The sequence below is a fragment of the Scyliorhinus torazame genome, chromosome 12 (genome assembly GCF_047496885.1).
Source record: "Scyliorhinus torazame isolate Kashiwa2021f chromosome 12, sScyTor2.1, whole genome shotgun sequence".
Lineage (NCBI taxonomy): Eukaryota > Metazoa > Chordata > Chondrichthyes > Carcharhiniformes > Scyliorhinidae > Scyliorhinus > Scyliorhinus torazame.
In genome coordinates, this window is record NC_092718.1 from 193,214,246 (window position 1) to 193,225,398 (window position 11,153).

The 11,153-nt window shown below is 42.7% G+C and overlaps 1 protein-coding gene across 1 annotated transcript in view; it reads left to right on the plus strand.

The window, feature by feature from the left end:
• aatf (apoptosis antagonizing transcription factor) overlaps positions 1-10,168 on the plus strand; it is a 129,429-nt gene extending 119,261 nt beyond the window's left edge. Inside the window, exon 12 of the mRNA XM_072469568.1 lies at positions 9,360-10,168. Coding sequence (XP_072325669.1) covers positions 9,360-9,417 — 58 coding nt within the window. The 3' untranslated portion in view covers positions 9,418-10,168. The remainder of the gene's footprint in view (positions 1-9,359) is intronic.
• Positions 10,169-11,153: the final 985 nt, after the last annotated feature.

Genomic DNA, 11,153 nt, shown 5'->3' on the forward strand with positions numbered 1-11,153 from the left:
GTGAATGTGCAAAAATTGAACACTTTATTTTTCTTTAAAACAACATTGAAAATTGGCAGTCTTTGTTGCAAAAATATGGAATCAAAGGGGGTCAGGTGAAGTGTCCCTGAAGCTGTCCAAGCCTGCTTGCCTGGATAGGACGTTGAAATGTAAACCATGTTTTTGGGACATTCCTTTCAAGGGACATTAAAAAGATGCAACAGATCTCCTCTGGAGTTAACAACTACTATTATCTAAATGTCTACAATCTTATCAGCAGTTGCAAATGACTGCAATTCAAACTCCATTGTGCGTCAGTGCTGATGTCATCGGAGACCATTTGTTTGGGCAATGAAAATACCAGGCAAGCATTATGGTCACCTTGCAGAAGCTAGCTTATGATAAACATTTATTAACACACCTTGAGGGCAGAGGCACGTCTTTCTGTGAGACAGACGTAAAGGGTAGAGATCCCTCCCAGCAAATGAAGAATCCTTCCTAGAAATTCACTAACTGGAAGGGAAGTGATGGCTATCCTTTTCACCTGCTATGATGAATATAAGAAAATTATCATACTTGATCTAGGTTAGAATGCATATGGACAGTATAGAGCTAGAGCTGTGATTAAAGGTGATGTAATCGGTGATCGTTCCAAGTTTTGCTAATAGATATTAAAACAATTTTACCTATTAGCAGATAGAGAGCTAATGTAATGTTGTAGCAATTTGAGCCTGGCTAAACAAATCAAGGCACATCTTTTTACAAGAGAAAAGAATGCTGTCTGCTTTGAGTGCAGGTAATGGGAAGGGCCAGATCTCTCTGGATAGAGAAGTTGCTTCCTGGGTTCTAAGCTGAGCAGAAGGTTTTCAGCTTGGTCCCTAATTTAAAAAAAAGGTTTCTCTATCCAAGGACTCTACGCCAAGATAAGCAAGCAAAACCTGGTTAATTTTATACAAAACTGGTATTTGAAAAATATGGGTTGCATAATTGGAATGTAGAGGCGGGTTTCAGGAAACAAATTAAAATGTTGTAACTGTTAAAGGTCACATGACCTCAACCAAATTCAGATTGTGAGTTCTTTTACTCCCAGAAGCAGGGAGGCACGGACCAGTCTGCAAACTAACCGGTCAAGAGGGCCCATCCTCACGGAATTCTGCCTAGCAACCAATCAACTCGGGCAGTAAGAGTGTGCCAATTCAATTTCACCTGCAAATCCATGTCTCTGCTAGATTTGCCCAAGACTTTGGATGAATGGAAGTTGGAAGCCTCTGGGTTTCCAGACGAAGAACCACAAGGGTTCTCCATCCAGGCCTGTGGTGCATGCATTTTTAAAGGACTGAAACTTGGATACATGATTTACTACTTGCTAATAATCTAAATGCGTGCTTTGTCTCTAGAACCCATCCTTGATTGCGTGTATGTCTGTGTACATGACAGAGTGAATGTGTTCTGTTGTGTTTACGTTTCGGGGCATTGAGTGAATAAACATCCTTCTGATTTTAATTTAGTCGAAAGCTTGCTTTCAGTTTATTACTGCAAATCGCAACACTGAAAAGCTTTTAATCACTCCCTCTAAAACAAAACACATCTTATTGCAGACAACCAGGAGCTGAGGAAAATCGGGGAAAAGTTATCCTGCTACCTCCCTCCTTGTCCATTACAAGTGACTTTATACAGCAAGTGGATAGTGTTCCAATTTCACAATACTTTGACCTGTAAATTGATGAATAAGGAGACCTAGATGGGGAATGTCAAAAAGCTTTCAATTTAGGCCTTCAGCAGCCCTCGGCGTAAGAGGACCTTTTTTAAGTCATTTACTTGTAGTGTGCTCAAGCCCACATTCCATCAATTTAACACATTCCAATGTACAGCATCACCTGTTACCAAACTGCTGCTCCCAGTCTTGAGTGCATTGTACCATTTTCTGCTGGAGCTCGACATTTCAATATATTATAGCTGAAGCAGGGGCAAATATAACACACCTCTACTATTTTATGGTTATGTTAGGATATATCATAACTGCACATCCCCCGCCAGTTGTTTTCTTGCTGTGTTGATTTTGCAGGCAGAACTTTTATTTTATGCAGCAACTTCCATATTCTTGGGCTACCTGCATGTACTTCCTATCCAATCCGATGCTTTTTTCCCCTGAAGTGTAATTACTCTCACCTTTGCAAACATGATAGCCACTTTGCCGACGGCAAATGAGGTGGATGATGTTGGTGCCGCTGATTGAGAGGGAGTTGGTTATTGACCAAGACTCGGGCTAAATTCCTTGCTTTTTCATTTAGCTTTTTCCCTTTTCTTCTTAAACAGACCAATTTAAAGTGTCATCGAAAAGACCACCCTCTGATGATTCAGAACTCCTTCAATTCTGCACCGGGGCCTCAGCCCAGACTATATGTTCAAGTCCTGGAGTGGGGCTTGTACCTGTGAACTCCTGACTCAGACACGAGTGCAACTAATTGAGCTAAGCTCAAATGGGTGACAAATGCCTACTGCACAAACATAATCCGTGTATGTGTATCGTAATTTCATGCGGATTTCCTACAATTCCTCTGCTTATCCAGACATAAAAATCAAAGTTTTTAATCAACCTTTATGTAGCAAGTCACTGATCAGCATGACCTTTATAAACTCAATTCAAAGGTTTGTGCAGTGGGCTTTTTGTTGCCCTTTAATATCAGCTAGGCTTAATTATATATACTCGCAAATTAATCCAGGCTTTTAACATGTACACTGCTAGTGTTTGACCCTGAAAGTGGACATCACATCTTGGACCTTTTGGCTAAATCAAACATAGAATCAATCGCCAGACGAGGTGTAATGCCTTTTCTTGCCACCTTGGATCTAGTATGTCTCTTGTGTGGACCATGAATTGGATTGAATTTGAATTGGGTTTTTTCTGAACATGCAAGGAAATGCATCAAGGCAGACATTTTCAAACTCAGGGTCATGATCCGCGGTCGGCCGTAGCTTTCCCCATCACGGGAAGAACGCCGACCGCAACTGGCTTTCAAGAATGCCAGCCATCCTGCAAATATGTGCTCCCTCAGCTGGCTCTAGCAGTACGCAGTCCTGGAGCTTCGCGGGGCAGACCGCCACCTCCTGACCTCAGCACTGTCCCAGGACCAGATTTTTTTTCAAGAATCGATGGGAATCTTCCAGCCAGAAGCAATAGTAGCGAGCAAGTCACGCACCCCGTACACTGACGTCCCGTCCTCTTGAGCGCGAAATCACTGAGCAGAGATGCCTCTATTTTGTAGCTTTCAGCAAGCAAGCAACTGGAATGTGTGAAGAACTGAAGCTGGATCGTTTTGTAATAAAGAGAGGGCCAGAGTCACAAACAGACCAGGATCTTGCAATTGAATCTGCTGGGAAGAGCTTCTCAGGAGAGTGTACGGCAGGACAAAACTCTCCTGGTGTGTGTGTGGTGTCCAAAACTCCAGGGCCTCTGGTGAAAAAACAATTAAGAAGAAACTCAAATCGGGAATGCCGTGGGTCCCGAAGGTCGGGCGGCGTGGGCCCCAAAGATCGGCCAGTTGGTAAAGTGGGCCCCAGGGGGAAAAAAAGTTTGAAAAACACTGGATTAAGGGCTTGCCCTGTCAACTCTGCGCTTTGGCTTTGTAAATTAGGAAATTAAAAGGAAAAGAATTCTAAAAAATCATTAAATCACATCCCTGATGTTTGAACATCACAGCTTGAGAAATTTAATTTTTATTTAATTTGCCATCACTTTCCTCAGATCCATCTCGTTTACAGTAATGACCAATGAGCCCCATTTTCTGAGTGTTTATAATGGGGTGACCTACTGGCATTACTGTATGAAAAAGAAAGTTGATTCCAAATGATCATGGGTAACGCACGCTGGGTTGAAAGAGAATGGCATGCCCGGCTGCCACCTTTTGGAAATCTGGTGTGTTTACTGTGAGGTTGCTCGTGTTTTTGTTAAAGGGCCATCAAACCCAATATACATGTGGACCAGCCAAGGCAGTAGAGTCCAGTTGGTGAAAGTCTCGAAGGGTAAGTAAGGTGGGCAGCCCACTTATATTTGGAGAGCGTCCAGTTTTGTTTATGGGATTTTTGTCATCTCTGCAACCATTTGCAGCCCACTTACCACTTGTGGCATGTGTATCTGACCCTTGCTGCAAAGAGTGAGAGCACGTAGTATTGGAAACTGTGAGGGATGTTGACCTGTTTGATCTCAACCAAAGCAGTGGTTGGGCTGCTACAATTGGGTACCTGAAATAGGGGAAGGAAAGCATCATTTTAGCATTGCTGCTGCATGGCTCTATCTCAGCTGTGGCTGTCAATAATAACCACTTATAGTCGCAAGTAGGCTTCAATGAAGTTACTGAGAAAAGCTCCTGGTCGTCACATTCTGGCGCCTGTTCGGGGAGGCAGGAACGGGAATTGTACCCGTGTTGCTGGTCTTGTTCTGCATTACAAGCCCACTGTGCTAAACCAGCCCCTGTTGAGCAGAGACCAGATGAAACTCGACCCTTCTGTAGTCAAATATTCAGCAGGCACTTGGTCAAGCCATACATGCGTGTTATTATTTGTGCAAAGTATCAGGCAACCGGTGTTCTTAGCACTGTATTCCAGTAAGGGTCTAAAGAGAGGAAGAGCAATGAAAAAGAAATGGGCTGGTGGAGGGGGGGATGCTTAAAAGGGAGATTAAATCGCGGCACGGAGGTGCAGTGGTCAGCATTACAACCTCATGGTGCCGTGGACCCGGGTCCGATCCCGTCCCCGGGTCACTGTCTGTGTGTAGTTTGCACATTCTCTCCATGTCTGCGTGGGTCTCGCCCCCACAACCCAATGATGTGCTGGGTAGGTGGATTGGCCACGCTAAATTGCCCCTTAATTGGAAAAAATAATTAGGTACTCCAAAAATCTTTTAAAAGGGGAAATTAAAATATTTACAACTTGCCAACTAGGACTGAATCACTGCTCAACAGGACATCCACCCCAATTTCTGACCAACTTGTGTTTACTACTGTAAAGCACTTTTGAAGCTACAACCCATATGAAGATTTGGATGACACAAAGATAGGCCGAGTGGTTAACAGTGAGGTTGAGAGTCTTGGGTTACAGGAAGACATAGATGGGATGGTCAAATGGTCAGAAAAGTGGCAAATGGAATTTAACCCTGAAAAGTGAGAGGTGTTACACTTTGCAAGGAGCAATTTGACAAGGAAATATTCAATGAATGGCACCACACTGGGAAGTCCTGAGGAACAAAGAGACCGTGGCATGTTTGTAAATAGATCTCTGAAGGCAGAAGAGCAGGTTAATAGGGTGGTTAAAAAAAGGCATATGGGACATTTGCCTTTATCAATCGTGGCATAGATTACAAAAAGAAAGGAAGTCATGTTGGAGTTATACAGAACGTTGGTGAGGCCACAGCTGGAGTAGTGTGTGCAGTTCTGGTCGCCAATTATAGGAAGGATGTGATTGCACTAGAGAGGGTGCAGAGGCGTTTCACCAAGATGTTACCTGGGATAGAACATTTAAGTTATGAAGAGCAGTTGGATAGGCTTGGGTTGTTTTTGCTGGAGCAGAGAAGACTGAGGGGCGACCTGATCGAGGTGTACAAGATTACATGGGGCGTGGATAGGGAACGGCTGTTCACCTAGTTGAGTCGGCTATGAGGGGCACAAGTTCAAAGTGAATGGCGGGAGGTTCAGGGGGGGAATTTGAGGGGAAATGTTTTTACCCAGAGGATGGTGACGGTCTGGGACACACTGCCTGGGAGGGTGGTAGAGGCGAATTGCCTCACATCCTTTAGAAAGTTTTTGGATGAGCACTTGGCACGTCTTAACATTCAAGGCTATGGGCCAAGTGCTGGCAAATGGGATCAGGTGCCTTTGATCTGGCAGTGCAGACTCGATGGACCGAGGGGCCCTTTCTGCACTGTATTTTTCTGTGATTCAGTCCACTTCCACTGTAGACCTAACCTGATCCACTTATACCAAAATGAGATGACGTTTTGTTTCAATGGCAGTAGGTGAATCAGCAGTGATTTTAAATTATTGTGGGTTTTCATTGAAAACTGATAGTAGCTAGTTCCATGTACCTTCTGCTGTTTCTTTTTGTCGGAAACAGAATGTTTTATAAGAACAAGCAATGCTGCAATAGGAAGAACCCAGTAAGCTAAGTTGTTGAATGGCCAGACGTAATTGAAATCTTATGTCAGAGTTGCTCCCATTATCTTTTGAAGCATTATTATTCAAGTCCAAAATATACAGACCTCTTATTGCTTGTTTGATTGAATTCCTCGAATCTTTTCAGTGCCTGTGAGATTTTTGTCTGTCCTATTAAAATATTCCATCTAGTTTCCCCTGTTGAAGGACCTGGCTGAAAGGAACATGCCTCTAGAAAATACTTGATTGCTTTGGAACATGGTAACCAGTCAGGGTGCACCTTTAGAATATTTGTTATTTAATTTGACAAGGTTCCTGGAGAAGTTGGTGCAGTGGCTTTGCCTTCAAAAAGAATTGAAAAGAGGTAGCATCAATAATGAATAGCTTTGTAAAATGAGATTTCATTTAAAAAATAATAATTTTTTTTCTTGTTTCTGGTGTTCAGACTCCATGCTACTGCAGTAGCTGTGGCTTGCCAACCTAGAATAGTGAACAATTGCTAAAGACAGCTGCAATCTTCACAATTTTGCGTTCTGCTAGAAAAAATTTGCGATATTTTGAAGGCTGCTTAAATTCCTGATTTTGTGTTATTTTAAAACTGTAATTATTGGAAAATATCTTGCAGGTTTATGGTGGTGGGGGGGGGGGGGGGGGGGGGGGGGAAACAGTGCTTGAGCACAGAATGCAGGTTCAGTGCTATTGTTACAGTGCAACTAAAATGTTAAAGCCTCTTTTTTTTTTGTGGAGAATTTGACTTTACTTTGGTCGATTGCAGAACAAAGGCAATTAATGTTGGATACTGACAGGAGATTATTTTTCCCTTATTACCATCCCCATGAGGAGTAATCTGGTTTGTTCTGTTGAATATTGCAAAGGAAAGTTGACCCTAATTAAAATTGTGTGTCTGCTTGAAGCCCACTTAGTGATTGTGTTGGTTTTTTGTTTGTGTCCAGCTGTGCTGCACGGGTGATGCCAGGATTCACATGCAGGACTTGGGCGAGTGTGTGTTAATGTCTGCTTCTGCAATGGTGTTGCCTTGTGTTGCCAAGTTCAACATTCGCAATTTTGACTGGCTGTCTCTGACATTTTGAGGAACTTTTTTTTGAAAATTTAATGTACCCAATTATTCTTTTCCAATTAAGTGACAATTTAGCGTGGCCACCTTTGGGCTGTGGGGGTGAAACCCACGCAGACACGGGGAGAATGTGCAAACTCCACACGGACAGTGAACCGGGGCCGGGATCGAACCCGGGTTCTCCATGCTATACATTGCGCCACCGTGCCGCCCACATTTTGAGGAACGTGATGCAAGTCAGGGAAAAGTGCCTGCAAAGTGAATTTGCAATTGTTGTTTCTACCTATGTGCCTATGTTAATTTCTGGCCTACTCCATGGACCCAAGTGCAGGCACAGGCAGGTAACTTGCCTGAGTCTCTGCTGAAGCTGTCTTAGAGTTGATTAGGATCAGGTGCACCAGTACTCTGGTTTACTTGGCCATCTAACTTTTAAGCAACCCCTTCTTGTGCTGACGCACGTTCTCCGTGCTGTAATAATCTCGGACAATATTTTGGTGCACCAATATTGCCGTGTTCCGGAGAAAGGTTTTTTGCCTTAATTTGCACTACAGGGTGATTGCCCCAATGCACTTTGTCAGTAGCATTTTTGTCCCAATCGAGTGCAGATTGGCCCTTTAATATAATGAAAGAGGTTTGGGTTTAGCTTTCAATATCCGTTTATGTAATTGAAGTGTTTTTCCGTAGTCAAATATTTTTGATAGAAGTATCTTGGTTTCCCTCTCTGATTCCTCTCTTTCTGTATCTCCCTCCTTCTGTTTGCCTGCCCCTTTTTGTCTCTTTACTTACCTCCGGAAAACCTGGTAGGGTAGATAAGGTGGCCCTTGAGGAAGATCCCCAATATGTCCTTCCAGTCATTTCAGCGGAGGGTTCTGTTAGCCAGTGAGAGTCTCCGCGCCAGAATTGTCTTTCGGTGCTACACCTGATGATGTTTTACACCCAGGCGGTGACAACAAAAATCTACCCCAAGATGTTGAAGATGTGCGTGCAGTGAATAGGAATTCTAATTTTAAAGATTGTTTGGATTGGAAATACTTCACATCCAAACAATGTAAGTGGGGCTTGCAGCGTGTCATCATACTTTCATTAACCATTAAAAATTTGCAACAGAAATTGTCGCAATGTGACCATCAGTAAATTGAGGAGATCAGTTTCGCCATTTGCTCCAGGGATTAAGCAGATTGTATGGAGCGGAGATCAAAAAGTTATATCGTAGCTGAAGTTCAGACAAGGTATAAAATGGGTGATCATTGGTGATGCATTGAGAACTGTCATTCATGTACAAAAATAACCTGTGCCATTGAAAACCTAAGCTAAATTTAGAATTTATTTCTTTACAGATTCCTACGGATAGATTTTAATTTGATCTATCCTGCATAAGCAGTATCCAGAAAATAAATTGCTTCCCACTCCATTTTGGCGAGCACTCTGACTGTGAATGTTTCAAAAACCTGTTGGGCAGCGAGATGCAGGAATGTCACTCCAGGCTCTGCAGGAATAGTAAAGGTTGCTGGTTCGCCCATCCCCCTGACCATATTTTGCTGCTGTCTGGATGTCCGCTAGACAACTTGATATTGCAATTACTTGGACACGTTTGGCAAGCCTTGCTAGTGACAAAAGTATTGGGTCTGGCCCTGAGAATGATCCTCCCAAGACTTGAACTCTGCGCCTAGTATCTTATGATTGAACTCTACACTGTTGGCTTGAGTTCCACTGATGTCACTGTTAGAGACTCAGGCAGCTCGCCTAGTCTTGCTTTGTGTGTGGACCTAATTTATCCGATTTAAAACAATGGCCACATACGTTGGAGAAGTGAAGTGTGTCGGGATGTTAATTTTAACAATCTGAGTAGATTTAAGACATTGTTAAAATTACAATATTATGGAAAGTCCCTAAATTAAACATTATTTAAGGAATTTTGTCCAATGACGATGTAATCATTGGAACTTGCCCCCATCATGATCAGCAAGACCCTCCTCACCGTTTTCCTTCAATGGTGTGATCAGCATTCATTGTCTTAAAACTGATTTTTGGAAACTATTCCATTCCAAGTGCTGTGAATTGAGAGACTCCCTAACCAGGCCACCGTTGGTTAACCAGAGGTAGAGGTGCATTTTTTTCAACAGCAGATGTTCTCAATGTTTTATTTTCCTCCCATCCAGGACAGAACTGTACAGATCTCTCTTTGGAAAAATCAAGCAAGTTGAGGATGAGCAGTGATCATCGCTACTGGACCGTTGGACATTGGTTATAATGACACAGAAAAACAGCGGGCTTGATTGTTACCTGTTTTCTGCAAGTCAGAATTACACTTCCCAATCAAATTCTGTTCTGGGTGTAAAGATTTTTTATAAATGTCAGGAACTATATTTTGAGTCAGTCCCCAATGCCCTCACCCTGTAACTTGGAAATTGTAATGTTGAACCATTTTGCTTATTGGTGGAGAAGGGGCATTGCAACACAGGTTCCAGCAGGTAGAAAACACTTGCCCAGCCACCTGTTTACTAGAAGGGAAGAAAACAGTATTTGCCCCCAAGCTCGGATTATCCAAGTCTTATCTTTTTCCCAATAGATGTCATATTGCCATTACAGCATATTTATTACTTTTTTTAGAGAATGAGGTGTTTATTGTGAGAGCAGCAGGGCTGACCTTTTATACAAGTTATTGATATCCTCACACTCGTGACGTATTTTCTACAAATAAACTTTTAAAGCTAATGACACTTGGAGCACGAGCTACAGGAGAGCGAGATGTGCAAGGAAGTGATTAATTGACTTTTACTAATCTCGTGTTATATTGCTGAGCTTCTCTTGCATTTTGAAGTACGGCCATCTCATGATGGATTGAATAAAATGTATTGCTGTTATGGTAAGATGCTGAGAGTAAAGTGAACTTTTGCACAACTTCACGTGCATTGTTGAGCAGGCTATATTGAATGTCCTGCTGAAATAAAGACTCTGTTGCTCCCTATCACCAGCCTGGACGATTGCACTGATTTTCATGGCAGACTGCAGCGTTTGCTTTGAAGGTAAACGAGCACCTTTCACTTGTATAGGAATGTAATATTTTAGCACCTGTAGAAATATTTCTAATGCCAGCATGGGTGAAGCTACAATATAAAGCAGTGTGCTTAGACAGAGCAAAGTGATCCCACAAGAAACAGCTTAGATTGAAGTTCTGCAGTCCCGCAGCATCCTGTCAAGAGTGGTGATGGATAACTAAAGATCAGATAGAAATTCTATGGACATCCCCATTCTTCAATGGTGGCAAAGCAGTGTGTCATTGGAAAGGAAGTCTTTAGACAGTCCAGTGGATGGTCTAGAGCTTTGACAAAGGGTCGTCTGGACTTGAACCGTTAGCTCTTTTCTCTCCCTACAGATGCTGCCAGAAGTGCTGAGATTTTCCAGCATTTTCTTTTTGGGGTCAATGGATGATCCATTTCCTCTTGAGGAGCTCAGCATCACAGATGCCAGCCTGCAGCCATTTCAATACACTCGCACTATTTTTTTTTAAATGGCCACAATGCATAGAGCACAGGCTATGAGGCCAGACAGCATACCAGCTATTGTGCTCCAAAAATAGCGCCGCCCAGCCAAACTGTTACAGCTTCAAACCTCGACAAAGTATGTCTTGTCCACAAAAAATAGGACAAATTGGTCTACTCTTGACTATCAGCATTGTAATGGAAGATTACCTCAACAGTGCTATCAAACTGCACTTACTGATCAGTAACCTGCTCACCAATGCTCAGTTTAGATTCTGCCAGGACCCCTCTCGGCTTCAGATCTCGATAAAGCCGAGGTTCAAACATGGACAAAAGAGCTGAATTCCAGTCGTGAGCTGAGAGTGACTGCCTTTGACATCAAGACTGAATATGACATCAAGCATTCATAATAAAATTAAAGTCAATGGGAGTCAGGTGAAAAGGGTAAAGTTCTCCACTGGTTGGTGTCAT